The sequence below is a fragment of the Medicago truncatula genome, chromosome 1, assembly GCF_003473485.1.
Source record: "Medicago truncatula cultivar Jemalong A17 chromosome 1, MtrunA17r5.0-ANR, whole genome shotgun sequence".
NCBI classification, from domain to species: domain Eukaryota; kingdom Viridiplantae; phylum Streptophyta; class Magnoliopsida; order Fabales; family Fabaceae; genus Medicago; species Medicago truncatula.
In genome coordinates, this window is record NC_053042.1 from 5,940,313 (window position 1) to 5,964,419 (window position 24,107).

The 24,107-nt window shown below is 34.6% G+C and overlaps 3 protein-coding genes and 1 pseudogene across 8 annotated transcripts; 3 read left to right on the top strand and 1 right to left on the bottom strand.

Annotated features, from left to right (window-relative positions):
- The first annotated feature begins 1,912 nt into the window (after positions 1-1,912).
- Positions 1,913-4,122, top strand: LOC11428037 (alpha-amylase-like; annotated as a pseudogene).
- A 382-nt stretch (positions 4,123-4,504) lies between these two features.
- On the bottom strand, positions 4,505-8,828 carry LOC11418160 (protein WEAK CHLOROPLAST MOVEMENT UNDER BLUE LIGHT 1). Of its 5 annotated transcripts, none has more exons than XM_039832781.1 (5): positions 8,639-8,828; positions 8,159-8,241; positions 7,334-7,841; positions 6,782-7,230; positions 4,505-6,660 (listed from the first exon to the last, which is right to left on the bottom strand). In XM_039832781.1, exons 3-5 carry the CDS (start codon positions 7,806-7,808, stop codon positions 4,816-4,818), a joined length of 2,769 nt encoding a protein of 922 aa, XP_039688715.1. In that variant the 5' UTR covers positions 7,809-7,841; positions 8,159-8,241; positions 8,639-8,828; the 3' UTR covers positions 4,505-4,815. The 5 variants fall into 5 exon arrangements, with proteins under 5 accessions (XP_039688715.1, XP_039688711.1, XP_039688713.1 ...); XM_039832777.1 differs by having other exon boundaries at positions 8,159-8,258; XM_039832779.1 differs by having other exon boundaries at positions 8,159-8,307.
- Positions 8,829-10,464: 1,636 nt separating this feature from the next.
- Positions 10,465-18,500, top strand: LOC11417879 (vacuolar protein-sorting-associated protein 11 homolog). 2 transcript variants are annotated; one of them, XM_039832788.1, is made up of 6 exons: positions 10,467-10,931; positions 11,691-11,864; positions 12,014-12,337; positions 12,426-14,186; positions 17,553-17,943; positions 18,115-18,500. In XM_039832788.1, the coding sequence occupies exons 1-5, from the start codon at positions 10,674-10,676 to the stop codon at positions 17,940-17,942; spliced, it is 2,907 nt and encodes a 968-aa protein (XP_039688722.1). In that variant the 5' UTR covers positions 10,467-10,673; the 3' UTR covers position 17,943; positions 18,115-18,500. The 2 variants fall into 2 exon arrangements, with proteins under 2 accessions (XP_024631123.1, XP_039688722.1); XM_024775355.2 differs by lacking the exons at positions 17,553-17,943; positions 18,115-18,500 and adding an exon at positions 16,129-16,432 and having other exon boundaries at positions 10,465-10,931.
- Positions 18,501-18,658: 158 nt separating this feature from the next.
- LOC11418161 (hydroquinone glucosyltransferase) lies at positions 18,659-23,971 on the top strand. The gene is made up of 3 exons (XM_039830545.1): positions 18,659-20,245; positions 20,497-20,736; positions 23,036-23,971. Exons 1-3 carry the CDS (start codon positions 18,834-18,836, stop codon positions 23,727-23,729), a joined length of 2,346 nt encoding a protein of 781 aa, XP_039686479.1. The 5' UTR covers positions 18,659-18,833; the 3' UTR covers positions 23,730-23,971.
- Positions 23,972-24,107: the final 136 nt, after the last annotated feature.

Consider the following 24,107-nt stretch of genomic DNA (forward strand, 5'->3'; position numbering starts at 1 on the left):
CTGTATTTAGGGATTAATATTAGAGTTAAATGATGTTTATCCCCTGTCATTTGACCGAGTTTTGGGTTACCTCTATAGAAAAACATTGGATTCCAACCTTCTAACTTAAAGATTTCTTTGGTTTTATACTTTCGTGAATTATGACCGTAGAAAATAGATGATATGATAGATGTAAACTAAAATTTGTTCAAATTATGAGGGGCGAAAGTACCTTAAATTTTAAAATTTGATGTCATGAAGGTACAAAGCCAAATAATCTTAAAATTACAAGGTTGAAAATGAAAATGTGTACGTATGCTAACTTGAATCTTCATATTTTTTGTTGGTCTAAGTTAACAAACTTCATGTTTTTTGTTGGATTCTCTTTGAATTTTTATGTTATGATATAGATTAATGTTCAACTTAATCCATCACTTTTGGACGGTGTATCAACCTGGTCTTCGACTTTTATAAAATATCATGATCGATCATCACTTGGCAGAAGGCTAGCTAAGTTAGACCATCCATCTTAGAAAGATTGTCATGTCAAATTGGTCACCGTAATTACATACATAGTATCAAGTTGATCCTTGAAATAATACATTTTTTTTAATGAAAATAATACATTTATCTGGGTTTTGTTTGAGAGTTTGGAGGGAAGGGAAAAGAATGGTTTTGAGGGGTGAAAAATATAGGAAAAAATTGAGAAATTTTTCATATTTTTTGAAAGAGTCTTTTGTTAGAGAGTGATAAATTAATACTTATGATTAATATATTTTTAATTTTAAAATATTATAACAATCTAAAGTAAATTTGAAGAATTCATATAAACCCTTCTAAACTTCCCAATAACCCTAATCCAATACAACATTTTAGTTCCCTCAAATAAGGAACGACTTATATTTTGAAGAAAAATAAACCCCCAAAGCTCTCTCCTCCTAATGTCTTCTATTTTTGCACTTACTCCTTCCTTTTTTTTCTTTTTCAAACTCTCCATTCGCAACCAAAGCCTTAATGTCTATTTAATCCATAAAATTACATGCTTAGCATCAACGAGGTATCTCCGGTTAACAAATACTAAATAAAGAGATTAATTACCAAAAAAATAAAATAAAGAGACTAATTAGATAAACTTTCTGCAAAGGGAATAACTAACTTAACATTTTATGATAGTGATTGAGGGATTAAATCAAAATACCCTAACAAAGTGAGGGACTAAGTTGAGCATTTGTTCCATGTTTTTTATATTAAAAATATCTCGTGTCTTTTCACTTAAAAAATCAATAATTCATTATCTTATGTCAATGGAGATAATAATCCATTAAAGTTGGAAAAGGCGCAAATCATCTCATCCAAATACTCTTGCATAAATAAAAGAGAATTATGATCTTATATAAACTAGTCAAACCATGCACAAAAAATTAATACAATAACTACATCCCAAAGACTACAAGATCTTGAATTCGAGTTTTGGAGATGAAAATTATAGTTGGGTGTGGAGAGGTCTCTTAAGCAAGTTTCCTTCGACTTCAGATTAATCATCAACAAAATTGATAATCGTTTGTCTAATGATATGGTTAAACCCATAGTTTTCAACATGATCTTATCCTACCGAAATTACCTGCGAAACATGCATCTTACAAATGCAACTATTTTCCACTATTCAGATAAATCACTAGCCTGTAATCAAACATTCTTTGAACCTAAGTAGAATGGATAATTCTAGTTCCATCTATTTGTTTACTAGTCAAACTTTCTGTCCAAACTTAGATAAAGACTTTAGCTAGGTTATAAAATTCTGATGCCATTGCAAATCAGATTTTTTGTATTTTTCTAAAGACTATACTTCCATTGGTCTGAATAAGTTGCTCCTTAAATAAGTAGGGTAAAGTGTAGTACACGACTCTTTGAAAAATCAAGCACACAAAGACCCTACCTGCCTATAAAAGGAAACATAACCGCAAAACCAAATACATACTTAAGAAACATGAAGTTTCTCCATTCAATATGCTTCCTTTGCCTTTGCATTTCTATTTTTCCCTCTTTTTCTTCCTCTGCCATACTATTTCAGGTATAAACATTCTTTTGTCCTTCCACTCCTCTCTTTGTTTCATTTTATATTTAAATTTAATTAATTTATTAGATATTATTATGCAAAAACCATCGAAATACATGTGTTTGTTTTCTTCTATAGCACCGACACTTCAGATGGAAGACGTGTCCAATGTCCGACATGGACATGTTGATTACATTCAATTAATTTTTTTTTCCAGTTTTTTATCGGTATTTGCGAGTCCATATTAGTGTCGTGTCCGGTGTTCGTGTGTGTCTGTATTTTTTTTTTCTTTTCCTTCTAATAGTGGGGAAGAGAGTTTAAAAGATATGAATTACATGTGTACATGTTGTAGGGGTTCAAGTGGGCATCAAGTGAAAAAGAAGGAGGATGGTGGAATTTCCTGAAGACCAAGGTCCCTGACATAGCAGATGCTGGTGTTGAATATGTTTGGCTTCCTCCTCCTTCCAACTCTCATGATGATGGTCCTCAAGGTAATTAATTAACCACTTCACAATATTATTATTTTTTGAGGGATTTTTCTAAACACATTTGTTTTCGTATTGAAAGGTTACTTGCCTAAAAGGCTATATGATCTTGACACATCCAAATACGGCAACAAGCAAGAACTGAAGTCATTAGTAGCAGCATTTCGTGAACAAGGAGTAAAATCCATATCTGATATAGTCATAAACCACAGAACAGCAGAGAGGTTAGACAACAATGGACTTAGCATCTTCGAAGGTGGTACTCCCGACAATCGTCTAGATTGGGATGTGTCCTACATTTGTGGCAATGATGTTCAATTTAAAGGCACGGGAAACAACGACACAGGTATTACTATTCTCGATAGAAGTCACTGATAATATAAAATCCATCAAAGGATAGAAGTATAATGCTTATGTAGTAGAGAAGAACAACTAACCAGTGTAACTAACAATTAGTTACACCAAAAGATACGTAAGACTTATATATAGTCGATAAAAATAAAAACTATAACTAGTTTAACTAACTATTACATCTAATAATCTAATAATAGGAGATGATTGGGGAGGAGCACCTGACGTCGATCACACAAATCCGAAAGTACAACAAGAGTTATCAGATTGGATGAATTGGTTGAAAACAGATGTTGGTTTTGTTGGTTGAATATTCGACATGGTTGTTGGATATGCTCCAAGGTTCACAAAAAACTACGTGGAGAAAACCTCGCCTGATTTCACAGTTGGAGAGCTTTATAGAAACGTCGAATTAGGTTCAGATGGAAAACCATTGGCTAATCAAGATAAGCACCGTGAAACTTTAGTTAAATGGGTTAATGATGCTGGTGGTGTTGTTACTACTTTTGATTTTACTACTAAGATGATTTTAGGTGCTGCTGTTCAAGGTGAACTTTGGAGGATGAAAGATGCTAATGGAAAACCACCTGGGATGATTGGAATAATGCCATCAAATGCTGTTACTTTTGTGGATAATCATGATACTGGGTCTCAGAAATTATGGCCATTTCCAGATGATAAAGTTATGTTGGGTTATGTTTATATTCTTACTCATCCTGGTCACCCTACAATTGTAAGTAACATGCATAAACCACAATCCTCTAATTTTTTTTTTGGTTAATTATAGGTTTTAGTATTAATTAATTGTTTAATTAACTGTTGGTGCATGCAGTTCTATGATCACTACATAGAATGGGGACTAATGGAGCCTATAAAGAAATTGACAGCAATAAGGAAGAGGAATGGAATTACAGCAACAAGCAATGTGAATATTTTGGCAGCTGAGAATGATCTCTATATGGCTAATATTGGCAACAAAATTATTGTTAAGATTGGACCTAAATTGGATCTTGGAAACCTTCTTCCACCCAATGCACAGGTAGCTACCAGTGGACAAGATTATGCTGTATGGGAAATTAAGTGAAGCATATACCTTTGATTATAGATTAAATATGTATTTTCACTATTAAATAAAATGAAATAAAAATAACAATGAATTGGCATTTGCATGCCTATTGTATAAGAACCAAAAATAAATTTCTATGGACTATACTTATGAATATAAAGGCATGTTTGGATTGACTTATTTGAGCTTATCTGGCATAAGCAATTGCGAGACTGTTTGGAGAACTTATGAAAACAACATATGCTTATGACATGTTCATAAGTTGTTTTCAGCTTATTTTCGTAAGTTCTCCAAGATGGCTTATAGAAACAGCTTATAACTTTTGTACGAAAACAATTTGACTTTTTTTTTTTTTTTTTTTTTAGAGAAATAGCTTATAATAAACAGTTATAACTGATAAGCTGCAAATTAAACTGTGTATTCAAACAAGACCAAAATGGTATACTATACAAGGTGATGACATGAATTCATGTCTGAAATTCTTCTGTTGTTAATGAGTATATGAGATTAGTTACTTTATTATAAAAAATGAATTGCTTGCCTTTGTAAAATTAAAACCACAATTCATAATACTTCAAATCTCAAACTCAAAAAATACCTTTGATTTGGTAAAATCTCACAAAGATCTTTACAGAAGCCGAAATTCAATGGCTTATACACAATACAGAAACATCTTTTTTTGTGTTTTGCTCTTTACTCACCAAGGGTGACGAACTTACTTCCATGTCCTCAAAAAGCACATAGTGGAAAACCATTCACAATACTGCAAAATCACTAACATGTACAAGTATGGTATACTCTTTCAATAGTCTTCGAAAATATGAGTAGTTCAGAAGACTACTGCAATATAAGAAAGCACTGTAGTTTCTCAAAAGTAACTACCCCGAAGGAGTTGGATGTGCTTTTCTTCTTGCAAAGAACATAAAAATTCGCGGAAACAATGACTTTTTCTTCTTCTTTCCACTTTTCACATCTGGCGAGGATCCATTTTCGTTGTTTGCATGAACATAAGACTTAGGACTTGAAAAGTAATGTACAGGAATAGTTTCACTATGATTTTGATCAAGTTTACCACTATGGTTTATGTTCTGGTTTACTACATTTTGGCCTATTTCACCGGCTTTTCTCCGTTGTCCATGTTCTGCTCTCCACTTTCTTAATTCTTGCTCTACACCTAATTTTCCTTCCCTTGCCTTCTCAGATTTATCCATAGCAATCTTCAATGATTCCCTTCTAGCAACTATTTCTTTGTTCACTTCATTCAACTTCTCCATTGTTTTCAATTCAGTCTCCTTAGCTATATCGATCTCAGAATTTGCCGTTGCAACTCTCGAATTGGCTCTTTCTTCTGCATCATGAACTTGTTTCGTTATACGATAGTACTCTTCAACTGATAGTATCACACCATTTGATGGATCCACTTCATTGTTGTTGCTTCTAGCCGACTCGCTCTCTTGCAATGCTTTAATTGCTTGTATTGCCAACCTTTCTGAAGCTCTTGCAGCTTCTATCTCCTTTTGAGCTGCAAGTAATCTACTATGCATTGTACTAGCACCGGCCTTGGCTTGTTCTGCTTCCTCCTTTACTCTCCTAAACACTTCGCAAGCTTCTCGAGCAAGCAAGTTGGCCTTATTTGCCTCTTCAGACGCTTCTTGAAGCTTCTTTGGCAGCTCAAGGATCATCTCTTTGCCTTCTTTTTCCTTCATCTGAACAAAAGCAATATCCGATTTAGTTTTGTTCAGCTCGACTTCGATAGACGCAACTGTAATCGAGGCCATTCCCTCTCTTTGCCCAATCGAGGCAAGCGATGATTTCTCTTGTTCGAGTTCTGATCTTAATGATGTTGCAGCCACCTTTAAGTTATTTACCTCAGAAGTAGCTTTCTCTATGTCAAGCTTTACTTCTTCAAGTTCCTTTTTAGCCGACTCAACTGCCGCTTGCATTTCAATATGTGACTTGTCCAGTTGCTCCTTTGAGACTCCTTCATCATCATCTCCTTCTTGGTTTGACTTTGATTCCATATAGGCATTTAACTCAGCTTTCAAATCAAGAAGCAACGCAGAAGCTTTACTATGTTTAGATTTAAGATCCATAGCAAACAAAATTTTTTGATTGAGTTTTTCTAGTTCTTGTTCTTCTTGTTTTAGTTCCCTCTCCCAATTGAGAGAATCTTGATCTCTTGCCATGACTGTTCCTATTCTGTGTTCTTCTGCTTCCATATGTGCAGAATGTGCTGATTCCAAAGACTCTTTTGTGGCAATCAACTCAATAGTCAAATCTTCAACCGTCTTTTCTACTTGCTTCGATGCAGCAACAGCATCTTCGGCTTTGTCAATAGCTTCGCCTTTTTCATCAACTAAAGAAGCGTATTCCACACGCAACGAATCTAACTCGTGTTTCACCGATGTTAACTCCGTAATGGCACTCGTATACCTTGCTTTGGCAACCTCGAGTTGCGCCTTGGCTGCCACACTGGAATCTTCGGCAATACCTTGCTCCATTTCTTCCACTCTGAGCTTTGCAAGTTCTGAGTCTTGCCTTGCTTGATGCTCTTCGGTTTGTGCCCTCTCTAGGCTCAGTTTTAGTTCTTCTATTAGTCTCTTAGCGCTGTCAAGCTCCTGAAGTACTTGGACTTTTTCTTGCTCGGAGTCCTCCGATCTTTTCCTGTACTCCGGAATCTCCTCGTACAATTTTTCAAGCTGTTGTTCTACTTCCTTGCTTCGCTGAAATCAAATAATAATGAAACAATCGAAATTGAAACGGAAAAGAATATCTTTCTTCATGAAGAAGTTAAGTATTCAGGAAATTTTGAGCAAAACACAGAAATGAAAGATTGATATATACCTCGACGGCTATCATTCGATGAGCCTTCCAATCGACAATCCCTCCAAACTTAGAAACAGCTTCCTTGACAGATTCAAATGGAGCTGCCGTATCAATTATGCCTCTATTTTCAGCAATTTTCTTCTCACTTGCAGGTGAGTCGGCACCTCCAACAGCAACATCAGGAATCTTGATTTGAGGCAGATTTACCTTTAGTTCTTTGTGATCATTCTGAAACTCTTCTGTTTCAGAAGATGAAGCCGTTAGATCCAGCTGATTATCTAAAAAACTATCACTAAAACCACCATCCTTATGCATGTTCACAATATCATCTAAAGTTTCTTGTTCAGAATCTGTAACCACAGGTTCCTGGTGACTTTGTTCTGTTACATGAACTTCAGCATCTGAGGTTGAGGCTAAATTTTCTTGAGGAGCATCAATAACTTCGGTTTGAGGACGATCTGTTAGAATTAATTCAATAACTAATCACATACAAGACACAATACATATATCATAATTTTAATCACACTTTAGCGCGAAAACCAAATAAACATGAGCATGCATATAAACAACCTTTAGGGTCAATCTGCAAATCTTCTGTTACAGAAGAGGATGTTGAGAGTTCCATAAGATTATGATCAACATCGCCGTTAGCAGTAACAGTTGAACCACCATCTTGTATATCTTCTAAAGCTTCAAGTTCAGAATCTGAAGTTATGGCTCCTAGGTGGTTTTCTTCTATTTCATGAACTGTTTCTTCTTTTGGTGTTGAAATTGAATCATCTGTGAGAAGATGTTCATCTTGTCCTATAGATTGCTCATCAGAAGCACGCGTTGACTTTGATTCTATTTCAGAGAAATTAGTCTCTTGAAAATGAGTGTCATGTTCCACTATATTTTTATCAGCTAGTGAGTTGATGGAAGCTTCAATGGAAGAGTGATTATCGGTTGGAGCTGTTATTATATCGGTATTTTCTTGAGGAGCATCTGCTAGTGAATTTGGTTCGACATTTCTTGAGGAGGTTGGTTTGTCTTCAACTTCCTCCATTGGTTAAAAAGAAATTGAGAGTGCCAAAAGTATCTAAAAGGCAAGTGAAAAAGAATATCAATGTGTGAAGAAAATGAAAGCAAAAATAATATGTGCAACATGTATAGAAAAAACATATTCAAATTGAAAAAACACAGAATATTATGATAAATGAATTAATAGAAAAAAGCTAGTAGTTCTTCCCTATGCATACATATTCAAATTGAAACTAAAATTACTATCACTAGGTTAAATAAGAATATATATATATAAAAAATTATTTCAAAGAATAATGACATATACAATAGGTTATAAATAATTCAGAAGAAGCAATTTCATAAACATTGAAAGTCAGATTAATTATTTCTTACCTAAAATAATTCAGACATATTCATTGACCCTTTCTGCAAGCTTTCAATTCTTAATCATAATAGGTTAAATGTTGAGATGTCTCCTGTTGCAGGGAAAATTCTTCAGGAAGAAGAGTAGTCAATTTTTATATGGTTTGTTGACAATTCTTCTGATATAAAAAATATCAAGAGAAAAAACAAAAACTTAAGAAAAATTCCAAATTTGCTAGAGAATTGTTAAACCATATGAGAAATAATTATATCAAACTCTAGCTATGATTTATAAATACTAATCCAAACTTTGCAAACCAGAAATTTTTTGGCTATAATAATTATGAATTTTTTGCAACATGGACATGCAAAGAGTGGACAAGGGAAGGAATTGAAAAGACAAAGAACAAAAAAAAATGAAGCAAAAAACTTGGTGCCTTGAAAAAAGAAGCACAAAGGAAACAGAAAAAAAAAATGAAATAACAAAAGTAGGAAAAGAAAGGAACATACCCTGATTAAGCAGGAACAAAATTGATGATTGATAGTAAGCAAAAATTAATGATCAGTGAAAAATTGATGATTAAAATTAGATTTTGCAAAAAATGAATTGAAGGATGAAAAGTTGGAACTAAATTTAGAAAAGAAAGAGTCAATCAAGGTTGCATGTACAGTTAGTGGAGCCTACCTTGGTCACATTAACAAAACAAAAATGTTTGCTCTTACCTCATTCCACATCTTTTGTTGTAAAAAACACTGGCTTTTACATGAAAAGTCAAACCTATGATCATACTCCCTCCGGTCCTATTTATAAGAAATATTTAACTTTTTTAATTAATTGCATATATAATGTATTTGGTTTATATTCAATACCAAATATATTAATTAATCAATGAATATAAAAAAATCAACTTTTTTTTTTATAAATAGGATCGAATGGTGTATTATACAAGGCCAGGAGGTTATAAGAAATTGTACTATTAATATTGTATTTTTTTCATTTTCAATCATCATCATTATCATTATAAAATGAAAGTTGGTGTTGTCTCTGCGTCATTAACCAACATGTCAATGTGCCAGCCATTATTTGACGTCTTACACTTTCTATTCCCTTCTTTAAGTTTTTCTTTTGGAAAAAATACACTCACCACGTTTAAGGTTTTTCTAAATGATACATACACCCTTTTTATTTTATCACATGACACAAACTTTCCGTTTCGTCGTCTAATAAAAATTAGAAACGCTGACATATCTCTTCTAATTCATTTCACTCTGGTTATAAACGTTGTTGTTGTAACTTGTTCTTATTTATTTTTTTCATTGTCAATGCTTTTTCTCCATCGAAGCATTTGATCTCCAAGTTGTGTTTATCTCGATTTACCAATGAGGCGTTCGAATATCTTTGATAATTTAGTTCCAAATAGTTAAATCATACGTGAATGCACTATAACATTATTTCCAAGTTCAAATGGATCAACTCCTAGAATATCAACCAACAGCTCACTAAATTGCCCCAAATATGTTCAACAGTGTATGTCAAAGCAAATGATGGATAAGTGCAATAGACATGAGACTCCATCTCATTAATTCGGTGATGGAAATTTCAGGTTTCCACATTCCATCTCCTTGCAAATGCTAACAAAAGACCGGAATCAATATTGTGGAACCTCTTGCAAGCAACATGTGACAGACAAGTAGTATAATCATTTTTAATAACAAGTGCTCTAAGAACATTGTTTAAGCATTTAAAAATAGTAACTTTTGGATTGGAAATTATACGGTTATGACTTTAATAAGTGTTTGACTTGTATTTTTAAGATATAATTTCTTTTTGTATATTCCTTAAACAATGCCTTTGGGCACAGGTTAACAAGACCCTTTTTAATAAATAAAATTCAAACATCCTAAAATCGATTCTATACCGGCTAAATCAATTTAACTCTAAAACATGTAACCAAACAAACACATCTCCTTGATAAAAATAGCTATTAAATAAAATTAATTGACAACAGACAAATTTCTAATAAATAATCAATAAAAAGACGATCCATTAAATCAAGTGTGTTTGATAAAATTAAATGGTGAACAATTTTTATTTTATTTTTATCAATAAATGGTGAACTAATTGATAAACATGAAACAACATGGAGTAATTTTTTTAATCAATATTTGTTTTTTAATTAAGATTACAAGATCACATTGAATTAAAAAGTATAAGCTATAAAAACATGTAATAAGTTTAAAAAAAAATATATGCTAGTAAAAATAAAGTTATAATTTCATGATTTTTTTTTGAAGAACAAATATATCAATTTTGATGGATTTAACTTATAAGTTTTAAGCTACAAGCTAAAAAAAATGGCATTTGCAAACATGGCCTAAATTGTCGTTTAGCTGCAGGCAGCTTCTTCGAATGGCTTCTTCACTCATCACACCTCGATCGATCACGTTGTAAATTCAATTCACGCGATAATTTGAAGAAACCTTCACATTTTTGGTTCGAGTTGCGATTCCGATTCCTATCGATCGATTGTGAATCGCGGCGGCGATGTATCAATGGCGGAAGTTCGAATTCTTCGAGGAGAAGTACGTTGCAAAATGCACAATTCCAGAAGAAGAAGAACAAGATGACAACAACGTGAAAGAGAAAGAGAAGGAGAGGAAAATCGAGTGTTGTTCGAGTGGAAGGGGTAAAGTGGTAACTGGTTTTGATGATGGAACCGTTTGCTTCTTCGATCGAGGACTCAAGTTCAATTATTCTTTTCAACCTCATTCTTCTTCTGTTCTCTTTATTCAACAACTCAAGGTTCTTCTTTCAAATTTTCAATTTCTTTTGTTTGAGGAATTGGGTTTTGGAAAGTTTGTATTTTTTTGGTGTTTGGTTGCTTGATGAATAGGTTTTGAGGATGAACATTGATTTGGGGACGTGGGCAGTTGTAGAAAGTGGAAATCAAAATCATAAAAGTACAATTTGATTGATTAATTGATTTAGTTTTGGAATTGTTTGTTTTAGGTAATTGGGTATCTGTTTGATTGAAATTGAGCATCCTTTGATCGTTTCATTAGTTTTTTTTTTTTTTGTTGAGAATATTGCTGCTTCATTTGTTAGGATTATTATCATTGTTTGTATTTGTGAAAATTGGTGAAGAATTCCATGGTTTAGTACCATGGGCCTGCTTGGATTGACTTATTTGAGTTTATCTACTCCTACTAGTTTTGGGAGAACTTATGAAAACAGCTTATGTCATTGTTCATAAGTTCTCCAAGATAGCTTACAAAAACAGCTTATAGCTAAGCTTATACAAAAAAAAAAAATTAACTTTATTTTATCTGCCACCATAGAAATAGCTTATACATAAGCGCTTATCATGATAAGCACTTGTGCTATAAGCTTCAAATAAGCTGTTTATCCAAACAGGACCCATATGTATGTGTGTTTGCATGCACACATGAGTGCCTATATGTTGGTTAAAAAGAAAAGATTGGTGACTTTTGTAATTTAAATGTTTTCCAGGGGTCTTGATTTGAACTTAAAACATTGTGCTTTTGTTTGTTGATTAACCAGCAACGCAACTTCCTGGTAACGATTGGGGAAGACGAACAACTTACTCCCCAGCAATCAGCTTTGTGCCTGAAGGTTTTTGACTTAGATAAGATGCAATCTGAAAGTACGAGTACGGCGAGTCCTGATTGTGTTGGGATATTGCGTATATTCACTAATCAGTTTCCTGAGGCAATGGTAATGACACTGTTATGCTTATGCACACTTGTTGCTCTTTTATCTTTAGAGAAATTATATCTGTATGGTAATGGTATGTCTGGTTAGTAACATGATTTGATTATTTCTATGCTTCTTTTTAATGATTTTGGAATTGTGGTGTACTGCAGATTACATCTTTTATTGTCTTAGAGGAAGTGCCTCCAATACTACTCATAGCTATTGGCTTAGACAATGGTTCAATTTACTGCATCAAAGGAGATATTGCACGGGAGCGTATCACCCGTTTCAAGCTTCAGGTGGAAAACCATTCAGACAAAACTCTTTCCTCAATCACCGGTCTTGGGTTTAGGGTGGACGGTCAATCACTTCAGTTGTTTGCAGTAACCCCGAGTTCTGTGAGCTTGTTTTCATTGCATGATCAACCACCAAGGAGGCAAACCCTTGATCAGATTGGATCTGGTGTGAACAGTGTTACAATGAGTGACCGTTATGTATGCAACCTTTGTTCCTTGCTCTCAATATATTTTTATATATTATCCTTGCTGAATGCTAAATGTATCTGTATGTTAACGTGAACAGGAGTTAATAATTGGTCGACCAGAAGCAGTATATTTTTATGAAGTTGATGGACGTGGTCCTTGTTGGGCTTTTGAGGGAGAAAAGAAATTGGTAAGATGGTTTCGTGGATACCTTTTGTGTGTTATTGCAGATCAAAGAACAGGAAAGCATACTTTCAACATCTATGACTTGAAGAATCGTTTAATAGCTCACAGTGCCCTGGTTAAAGATGTTTCTCATATGCTCTATGAATGGGGTAACATCATACTCATAATGACAGACAAATCAACTTTATGTATTGGGGAAAAGGATATGGAAAGCAAATTAGACATGTTATTCAAGAAAAACCTATATACTGTGGCAATTAATCTTGTTCAGACTCAACAAGCAGATGCTGCAGCTACTTCTGAAGTTCTGAGAAAATATGGGGATCATCTATACAGCAAGCAAGACTATGATGAGGCAATGTCCCAATACATAAATACTATTGGTCAGCTTGAACCTTCTTATGTGATACAAAAGTTTTTGGATGCTCAAAGAATCTACAACCTCACAAATTACTTGGAAAAGCTACATGAGAAGGGTCTTGCTTCTAAAGATCATACCACACTTCTATTGAACTGTTACACCAAATTGAAAGATGTTGAAAAACTAAACTTGTTTATTAGAAGTGAAGACAGCATCGGGGAACTTAAGTTTGACGTGGAAACAGCAATCAGGGTTTGCCGTTCTGCCAATTACCATGAGCATGCAATGTATGTTGCAAAGAAGGCTGGGAGACATGAATGGTACTTGAAGATTTTGCTTGAAGATCTTGGTAGTTATGAAGAGGCCTTGGAATATATTTCTAGTCTTGAATCAAGTCAGGCAGGGATGACAATAAAGGAGTATGGTAAAATTCTAATAGAGCACAAGCCATCGGAGACAATTCAGATTCTCATTAGGCTTTGCACAGATGAGGGTGACAAAAGAGGACATTCAAATGGTGTGTATGTGTCTATGTTGCCATCTCCTGTTGATTTTCTCAGCATTTTCGTTCATCACCCTCATTCCCTTATGGATTTTCTTGAAAAATATACCAATAAGGTCAAGGATTCACCTGCTCAAGTGGAGATTAACAATACCCTCTTAGAGTTGTATATATCCAACGAATTGAACTTTCCTTCAGTATCACAGTCTAATGAGGGTGCAGATTACCTTAACGTAGCATCAGAAAAAACTTCAAAAATAAGTGTCCAAACCAATGGAACTATTTCTGATCACAAAAGTTCCAAAAAGGAAAAGGGCCGTCTTGAAAGGCGTGAAAAGGGTCTGCACATGCTTAAGAGTGCATGGCCTCCAGAGACAGAACATCCACTTTATGATGTTGATTTAGCTATTATACTGTGTGAAATGAATTCATTCAAAGATGGGCTTTTGTATTTGTATGAAAAGATGAAACTCTACAAGGAAGTAATTGCTTGCTATATGCAGGCGCATGATCACAACGGATTAATTGCATGCTGCAAAAGACTGGGTGATTCAGTTAAAGGAGGGGATCCATCTCTTTGGGCGGATGTACTCAAATATTTTGGTGAGCTTGGAGAAGATTGCTCCAAAGAAGTAAAAGAAGTTTTGAATTACATTGAAAGGGATAATATTTTACCCCCCATAATTGTCCTTCAAACTCTGTCAAAAAACCCTTGCCTCACACTTTCAGTGATCAAGGATTACATTGCTCGGAAGCTTGAGCAGGAATCAAAGGTGATTGAGGAGGACCGACAAGCTATTGAGAAATATCAGGTTGGATCTTTTTTTCTTAAGCATATGATTTGATCTTAACTTTATTTGATAGCTTATGTATTTGTCTTTCCGTACTTCCATTGCATATACAAATAGCCATTTTCCCATTTCCTATTATTGTTGTCACATTATGAACAATATATACGAAAGCATGATGATTTCCATACAATAGACACCGATAGTGGATAAGACTATGGTTTAGTTATGAAGAACATATACAAGTGCGATGATTTCCATATAATAGACACTGATAGCAGATAAGACTGGTTTTTAGAGCTGAAGTTGTTTACATTTTAGGAATTTACAAACAATGGACCTATGGTTGTATGTATGCAGCTAAGCTTTTTTCTTTACTTTTTTCTTCCTACAAAAAACATCCATTAGAAGCAGGTTCATGAATATCTATTTTTCTCATTCTTATCCTGAAGAAGGCCAGCAGGAACGATACTTACTTGAAACGGCGCTTCATTAATTGCACTAATATTGATGATAGTAACACAAGGATATTGGGTCAGCAGAGTGGGCCAAAGGTGTTAAAGGTCTATGTGAGAAAAATTATGAAGTAATACTGCTGATGTGGTAGTAGAGTAGCGCGAGGGGTTTGGTGTAGTTACGATTTGTTATAATCAGTGAGGCTAGCTGGAGAGAGGGTATGCAGAAGTTTGTTTTCTGTTAGTTAGGCAGAGAATTGTAATCTCTCTGTGGAGCTCAGCTCTGGGGTGGATTGGGAGTGTGTTCCCATCTGCATTTGCAATTTCTGATTCACTAATACCAAAACCATTTTCTCATATTTCTGTTCATTTCCTGTTTTACTACTTCTCTGTCTTGAGGTATGCATCAATTGGGACAGTAGAAAACAGTTATAACCTAAAAGGACTAGAGGCATATTAGAATTATGTGACTAGCATGGATGATCCAAAAATATATGGCTAGTACTTTCAACATTTATCAATGTTGGGTTTTGAAATTGTTTCTTATCCCTCTATATCTGAATGACAAAACCATACATGTTTAACATTGTATCTTCGAACTCAGAAGCAATTTGGTCTTCCTAGATATTAAGTCCAGTCCATATCCCATCCTAGATAAGTCTAGCCCTCCAAAGTGTTGTTTGGCCAGTCTTCCATCCACCCTATCTCTAATTCCTGACACAGTTAAAATTCTTGTCTTGAAATTCAGACGCAATTTAACCTTGCTTTTAGTCCACACCTATAAAGCACGGACACTCCTCGGATTAGACGTGTCCCGGTGTTGGACACGTGTCGTGTCTGACACCGACGCATATAATTACACTGAATTATGTGATTTTTTCAGATTATTAGCGGTGTCGGCGTCTCAGTGTCTGTGTCATGTCCGTATCCGTGCTACATAGGTCCACACGCAATCTAGCCTTAATCTTGTGACTGAGTTTTATTTTTTAGTTTATTTTCTTTTAGTAAGCTTTAACTTGAGAGAAAGTACTACAATCATGTTGTCAAATCACAGTGATAGTGGCGCTATAGCACTGTAGCATAGCGGATTTTGATGAATCTGCTATGTAAACAGTAAACTGCAACGCTATCCTAGTTTCTCTGTTAGGGCAATAATGGCCTCTGTTCTAGTTTCTGCTAGTTGATATAGCGGCAATGGGGAAAAGGAGATTTCAGGGTTTTATAAAATAATAAAACTGAAAATCTGCATGTGTGCCGAGCATTACTTATTTTTATAGTTGAAAAACTGAAGAGTTAGCGTGAGCATTACTCCTATATGCACCGTAATACATGAATCTTTCAACAAAATTTTATAAAAGCTATGATTTGCCTCCACCCCGTTTTTATTTGTATGTATCGTGACTTTTTTAATATATAAATGACTTATTCTATTTCACATAGTGTTTTGCCTTTTGTAACTCATGCAATATGAACTTTATCACATACCTCACACTTTTATCTTCCCTAAACAGTTTGTGATACTCCCGGATCATTTCCTCATAATTAAATATGAGCAAGAATTTGGATATGGAACAGAAAATGGAGATATTGGAATTTGTCATGCTTGAACTCTCTGAGGGAAGGGAATAAAAAACACTCATTCGAAATTAGAGCATTGGCTATTACTTACTAGGTGATTGTGGTGTTTTAAAGTAAAACAGACATATTTGTTCTGCTATAATACATGTTACGGACCATATGCTATAAAGCAAGGCACATGTTCATAATTTGTATGAATTGAATTTTAGTCACCTATATCTCTTTTAGTTCCTGCTGAAGATGCAGATTAGTTGTTTAGGGATGATAGATTTGTATACTACAAAAAATTTGTTTTATAAGAAATGATAATCTCTTTTAAATGATAATTTTATTAATAAATATTTCTCAAAGAATATATATATATATATATATATATATATATATATATATATATATATATATATATATATATATATATATATATATATATCACATGAAAATGATAGTTACATGTGAGAATGATAAGAATAAATGAGTCACTAGATTAAAAAGAAGGGCTAAGATTAAAACATAGATTAAATAAGTCATATGCCAAACATGTGCCTTTCTCTCAATACCTGTTCGCGTTCTCACTTCTTCTTTCTTCTTTTCCCTTTCAAATTCTTCTTCCTTCCTGCGTGCTTCAACGTAGCCTCAATTAAAGAAGATACCAATTTCATTGTACCTTTGCATTTGCCTTCCTTTAATGGCAGTGCTAATTTTTCTTGTCCATAAACATCCCGAGGAAAAAAGCAACTACTTCCAAAAAAGTGAAATTATGTGGATTTGTGAGGTCTTGTCTAAATATGTCCTCCCCTTTTATCCTTTCATTAATGAAATTATGTGGAATGTAAATTCAAGTATGATAAAGCTATTTTGAACTTTTGATTTATTAACTGGGTTTAGGATGAACTTTAAAATTATAGAAATCGGCAATCTGGGTTTCTAAATTTTTTAAAACAACCGATAACTACACAAAAAAGAGGAACGTAGAGAGATGGCCGGAATCACCAATGTTGATGATCGGAATTGCCGTCGTTGAGAGATGAGTGAAAAGGGGTGGAGGAAAGATGAGGATGAACAAGAATGTGAAGGGCTGGGAGAGAGAACAAAAGTGAGAAAGAGGCATGTGAATGACACATGACTCATTTAATCTATGTTTTAATCTTAGCCTTTCTTTTTAATCTAGTGGCTTGTATTTATTCTTATCATTCTCACATATAACTATCATTCTCATGTGATATGCCCCCTATATATATATATTAAAAAATCCTTGCCTAATGCGAGTTTGCAGTGGTATTCATACCATCTTAGTTATTTGTTATTTTTCTGTAAACAGCATGGAAGGATTTTTATAAAGTATATTCTCTCTGTGCAGGAAGACACACAGGCAATGAGGAAAGAAGTTCAAGATCTTAGGACAAATGCGAGGATTTTTCAGCTTAGCAAGTGCACAGCATGTACGTTCACCCTAGACCTGCCCGCTGTGCACTTCATGTGCATGCACTCATTCCATTTGTGGTGCCTTGGCGATAATGAGAAAGAATGCCCCGCGTGTGCCCCAGAATATAGGTCTGTCTTAGAAATGAAAAGAAATTTAGAGCAAAATTCAAAAAGTCAGGACAGGTTTTTCCAGCAAGTTAAGAACTCCAAAGATGGGTTTTCTGTCATTGCTGAATATTTTGGAAAAGGGATTATCAGCAAAACAAGCAATGGATCCACTCCGGGTCTCGGATCTGGAAATGCATCATCTAGCAGTGGCTTCTGAGGTTTACTATTTATGCCCTTCCTTTCAGCTTTTCGCTCCATTCAATACTAAAAAGTTGGTTTCTAAATGTTGGATGAATCTGATTAATTTCCGGGTTTTCGACTTCTCCATTATTACGGCTTGTTATCGTGCTTCCATGTTCTTGAGTTTATATGTTATATATATCATCCAGGAATGGCTCGCTCATCAAGAAAAATTTCCGATTCGGAATGGTCACTTTGTTGCAGTGTTATGCTAGAGTATCAATTTTTTAGAAGGATTTGAAGGTACTAGTTGTGTGGATATGCACTGAAGAATTTCATGAAAGCTTCTCCTTGAAGGAATTATAAGATAAATATTTAAGGCAGTGTTAGGTCCAAATTGAAGTGAAACTTTTCTTTTCTTGTTTTTAAAAGTGTAATATTATGAAGGATTTAAATCATGCAGATGAGGTTTTGATTTGTATTTTTGCATAGGCCATGACAAATAGTAACAACTTGAGTTCTGTTTGTATTTTTGCATAGGCCATGACAAATAGTAACAACTTGAGTTCTGTTTGTATCAGTGAATTGCTATTGATTTTTTGTGTTAAAAGTTACATTACTTGCTTAATAATCACTTGGAAAGATAGATTGGTCTTTTATCATTGCACTACACGTAACTATTTGCGTGACTGACTTCCTTGATGTTGAAATACATTCAAGAATGGAATACATCCCCTCATTAAATAAATCAAACTATTAGAATTAAAATATGGTAAATATTAGTACATCAATACCAACACATGTTGCTGACTTGCTGTTGCAGCACGTGCATAGTTAGGTGAGTTCTATTTTTAGTTTTTCCTTTCACAACCCACAAAACAAAAGCAACAGTCTACCTTGTGTTCTGTGAACTTAACCACAAATTTTCATGGAGAAAACAATTCACATTGCTGTTATTCCAGGTGCTTGGTATAGCCATTTAGTCTCTATTCTTGAATTCTCCAAGCTACTTGTTCAGCTCCATCCAGACTTTCATGTCACTTGCTTCATTCCTACACTTGGATCACCCTCAAGTGCCTCAAAGTCATTCCTTCAAACTCTTCCATCAAACATTGGCTACACTTTTCTTCCACCTGTGAATCCCAACGACCTACCTCAAGGGACTAGTGTAGAATGCCAAATTCATCTCGCAACGACACTCACTCTGCCATATTTACATCAGGCATTGAACTCCTTAACTTTAAGGACTCCCCCTGTGGCACTGGTGGTTGATTCTTTATCTGCCGAAGCACTAGATTTGGCTAAGGAGTTCAACATGTTGTCCTATGTTTACTTCCCTCCTGCAGCCACCACTTTGTCTTTCTACTTCTATTTGCTCAAATTGGATAAGGAAACATCATGTGAGTACAGAGATCTGCCAGAACCTATTCAAGCACCAGGTTGTGTACCAATTCGTGGTCGGGATCTCGTTGCCCAAGCTCAAGATAGATCGAGCCAATCTTACAAATTCTTACTCCAACGTATTAAAAGATTCTGTTCTGTTGATGGCATACTTATTAATAGCTTCCTGGAAATTGAAAAAGGTCCTATAGAAGCACTGACAGAAGAAGGAAGTGGTAACCCTGCTGTGTACCCTATTGGACCCATTATCCAAACAAGAACAGAATCTGGTAATAATGGTATGGAGTGTCTGACATGGTTACATAAACAACAACCTTGTTCAGTTTTGTATGTTTCTTTTGGAAGTGGTGGTGCACTTTCACAAGAACAAATTGATGAGTTGGCTATTGGTTTGGAATTGAGTAATCATAAATTCTTATGGGTTGTAAGAGCACCAAGTAGTTCAGCCAGTGGTGCATATCTTTCAGCAGAAAATGATGTTGATCTTTTGCAGTTTTTACCACCTGGGTTCTTGGAGAGAACCAAGGAGCAAGGGATGGTTATTCCATCATGGGCACCTCAGATTGAAACACTTAGTCACAGATCAGTTGGTGGATTCTTGAGTCACTGTGGCTGGAATTCAATCCTTGAGAGTGTGATGCATGGTGTGCCACTAATCACATGGCCTTTGTTTGGTGAGCAAAGAATGAATGCAGTTGTGCTGAGTGAGGGCCTTAAAGTGGGACTGAGGCCAAGGGTTAATGATAATGGCATTGTTGAAAGGGAGGAAATTTCTAAATTGATCAAGGGTCTCATGGAAGGAGAAGAATGTGAGAATTTGCGCAATAATATGAAGGAATTAAAAGAAGCTTCTACTAATGCGCTCAAAGAAGACGGGTCTTCTAGAAAGACCATTTCTCAATTAGCACTCAAGTGGAGAAATTTGGTGCATGAAAACTAGCTTTAAGGAATGATTTTGTCAAGTCTATTTGAAGCATGCTTATAAGACATTCTATTTCACAGTTGAGTTGGTCTGGTCAGGTTCTTCAATATCTACACAACTTGTATTATGTATTGTTTCATATTTGATTATGTTATCAAAATTAAGGCTCATTATAAATGCATCATTGATAATGCCACTTCTATCTCCTCATATTTCACATAAAATAATTAAATATTTGGATAATCTACCTAATTGTTGTAATCTGCAGTGTTGTTTCTACAAGTAAAAGTGACATTGCTCTCATTGGCAACCATTCCAAGGGATCAATGTCAAATTCTATTAGGCTTTTCAAAATCACAAGTCACATTTCGAAAGATCCTAAGATTATTCAAGTTCAATCGCATCCTCCTCGATCAAATGCAATTCAGATGGCGCTACTAGATGCAATCCGAAATTGGCAGCTAGTGGTGGCATCTTTAGCGAGAGACTCCATGGCTTCTTTCATGGAGTTGTTTCACTAATCACATTGATCTTGGTTCTTCTCTTTTGGCTGAGTTGGATGATGCAATGCATTCTATTAAAGTTTCTTTCAAAAATAGGTTGTTTAGTCTTTGACATGAATGTGACTCTCAACTTGTAGTTCTAGCCTTCAACGATGTTTCTATTGTTCCTTGGCCTACAAGTAATTGTTGTAGGAAGAGTTGTGTATCGCTAACAAAGCTTATGAACTTAAGAGTTTTTTCACATCTTTAGAGAAGATAATATTGATGCTGAAATGTTAGCTAATATTGGATTAGCTAGATGATTATCAAAATAATTAGCTCATTATATGGAGATTCATTCTTTTATTTTATAGATTTGTTTTCTGTGTAAAAAAAATCACATATTTCATAATTACATACTATTTGTGTTGACAAATATTTTTTTTTTATATTTATAAGTGACAAACAATTATTCTTCATTTTTTTATTTATCTATGATAAATATTTGTTTAGTTCAATTTTTGATATTTATCAATGACAAGTGCATTGTACACTCGTCCACACCATTTCAATTTCTACTCTCTCTTCTCTTACCTTATCTTTTCTTTATGCAAAATTTTTATTCCATAATTCAAACCCAGCCAATTCTTCTTCTTCCAACAAAAACAAATGTTGCAAATTCAAGATCAACAAAACACGAATAACCACAATCCGTGGTTAATGATCACTTTTCTTCAAATTTCTTAGTCGAAATATACAATTTTATCTCTTTCATGCAATTTTTTTTTTATCAAACACTCCAAATGAGTCGAGTTAGAGGACAGAGATCTTAGTAGCATGTTAATTTGGTATTCCGTTTGAAAAATTTCGAAGTCACATGTTTCAATTGGTGTGCTAGTGAGATGGACATACATTAGCAAATGGTTGATCGTAGTGTCATTGTGGGACTAAATAGACTTTTTCGTCCTTAAATTTTCACAAATATATCAATTTCATCCTTAGATTATTTGAAATAGCTAGAATGTCTCTGAATTTTATAATATTCTATCAATTTAACCACTTGATCAAATCTTTCCGTTAACGTAATGTTAAACGCCGATTTCATGGTTGATTTGACGGTAAGTAACATAATCCATGAACAATTTGAACTATGTTTTCAAAATCAAAAGTTCTTTATAGGCGATCTCAAACCTTTTGATTGTTCCCACTCCAAAAATGAATTTTTGAAAGGATTTACTTGTTACTAATATAATACAACATCGTCTTGATTTGTAACGAATTAATTTAAGGTTTAAATGTGTCATTGGTCCCTGCACTTTTATCAGATTTTGGCATTGGTCCCTGCACTTTTTTTTGTTTGGCATTGGTCCATGCACTTTGTAAAAATATTGGTATTGGTCCCTCGGTTAACTTTCTGTTAAAAAAAAAACACAAAACCAACGGAGTGCCACGTGGCTCAATCATTTCACGCCACGTGACACCAATATCAATATTTTTACAAAGTGCAGGGACCAATACCAATAGTTTTACAAAGTGTAGGGACCAATTCCAAACAAAAAAAAGTGTAGGGACCAATGCCAAAATCTGATGAAAGTGCAAGGACTAAAAACATATTTAAACCTTAATTTAAGGATCAATTTGACAATGTAATAATTTTTAATGACTTTCATTTAAAAAAAAAAATCAATCAAATTCGACATTTCTATAGGTGACATTAGACTTGAAACTCCGCGACTACACTTGATGGAGAGACTAGATTAATTGAACATTATAAAATTTAAGAACGTTCTAGCTATTTCGAATAATTTGCGGATGAACCTGATGAAAATTCAAGCATGAAAAAGCTTATGCATTCGTCGTTGTGGTGTCGTATGTTTTTCCATCAATGGCCTAATTTCAATTTATACACACGCTCTGGTATTATTATCATACTACAATCATGAACATAAAAATCTCAACATGATTAAGGAATAAAAAAAAAAAAAATCACAACATGATTAAGGATTAGTGTCCTTGTGGTTGCTGCAGATCTAGGTTGTTGGGTGAATAAGAAAGAAAATCTTGATGGAGGGGACATAAAAATCTCACATAATTAAGGAATTAAAAAAAATCACGACATGATTAAGGATGAGTCTTCCTTGTGCTTGCTGCAGATCTAGGTTGTTGGGTGAGAAAGAAAGAAGATCTTGATGGAGGGGGTAGACCATGGTCACATGGGGTCACCCTCTCAATCCGCCCATGTAGCACTTGCATTGATATGTGATTTTTTTTTTTTAGGTGAAGATAGTTTAATGTAGAAAATATTTCATGAACACTCATAAATATTTTGGGAACAAAATCTGATAAAAGTAGCAATGGTATGGAGTGTTTGACATGGTTAGATAAACAGCAGCCTTGTTCAGTTTTGTATGTTTCTTTTGGAAGCGGTGGTGCACTTTCACAAGAACAAACTGATGAGCTAGCTATTGGTTTGGAATTGAGTAATCATAAATTCTTATGGGTTGTAAGAGCACCAAGTAGTTCAGCATGTGGTGCATATCTTTCAGCACAAAACGATGTTGATCTTTCGCAGGTTTTACCATCTGGGTTCTTGGAGAGAACCAAGGAGCAAGGAATGGTTATTCCATCATGGGCACCTCAGATTGAAATCCTTAGTCACATATCAGTTGGTGGATTCTTGAGTCATTGTGGTTGGAGTTCAATCCTTGAGAGCGCGATGCATGGTGTGCCACTAATCACATGGCCTCTGTTTGCTGAGCAGAGAATGAATGCATTTGTGCTGAGTGAGGGCCTAAAGGTGGGAGTGAGGCCAAGAGTTAATGAAAATGGCATTGTGGAAAGGATAGAGGTTTCTAAGGTGATCAAGTGTCTCATGGAAGGGGAAGAATGTGAGAAATTGCGCAATAATATGAAGGAATTGAAAGAAGCAGCTACTAATGCACTTCAAGAAGATGGGTCTTCTAGAAAGACTGTTTCTCAATTAGCACACAAGTGGAAAAATTTGGTGCATGAAAACTAGCTTTAAGGAATGATTTTGTTAAGTCTATTTGAAGCATGTTTACAAGACATTCAATTTGACAGTTGAGTTGGTCTGGTCTTTAATTTTACGTAGTTTTCTGCTGTAAAGTGATTTCTCATTCTTGATGCTTAAGGAGATCTCTAAAAGAGTCAGAAAATATGTATTTTCATGGCATTACCCTGCGTAACTGTTGTACAGTATTGAACATTGTTTCATATTTCAATTATGTTATTTTCGTATAGCTAGTATGCTGTTATCATCAATTCAGGCTCATTACAAATGCATCATTGCTAATGTCATTTTTATCTCCTAAATATTCCACATTAAATACTTAAAAATTTTAGGATAATCTGCTGTCAATTTTAAGTTTCATGAGAC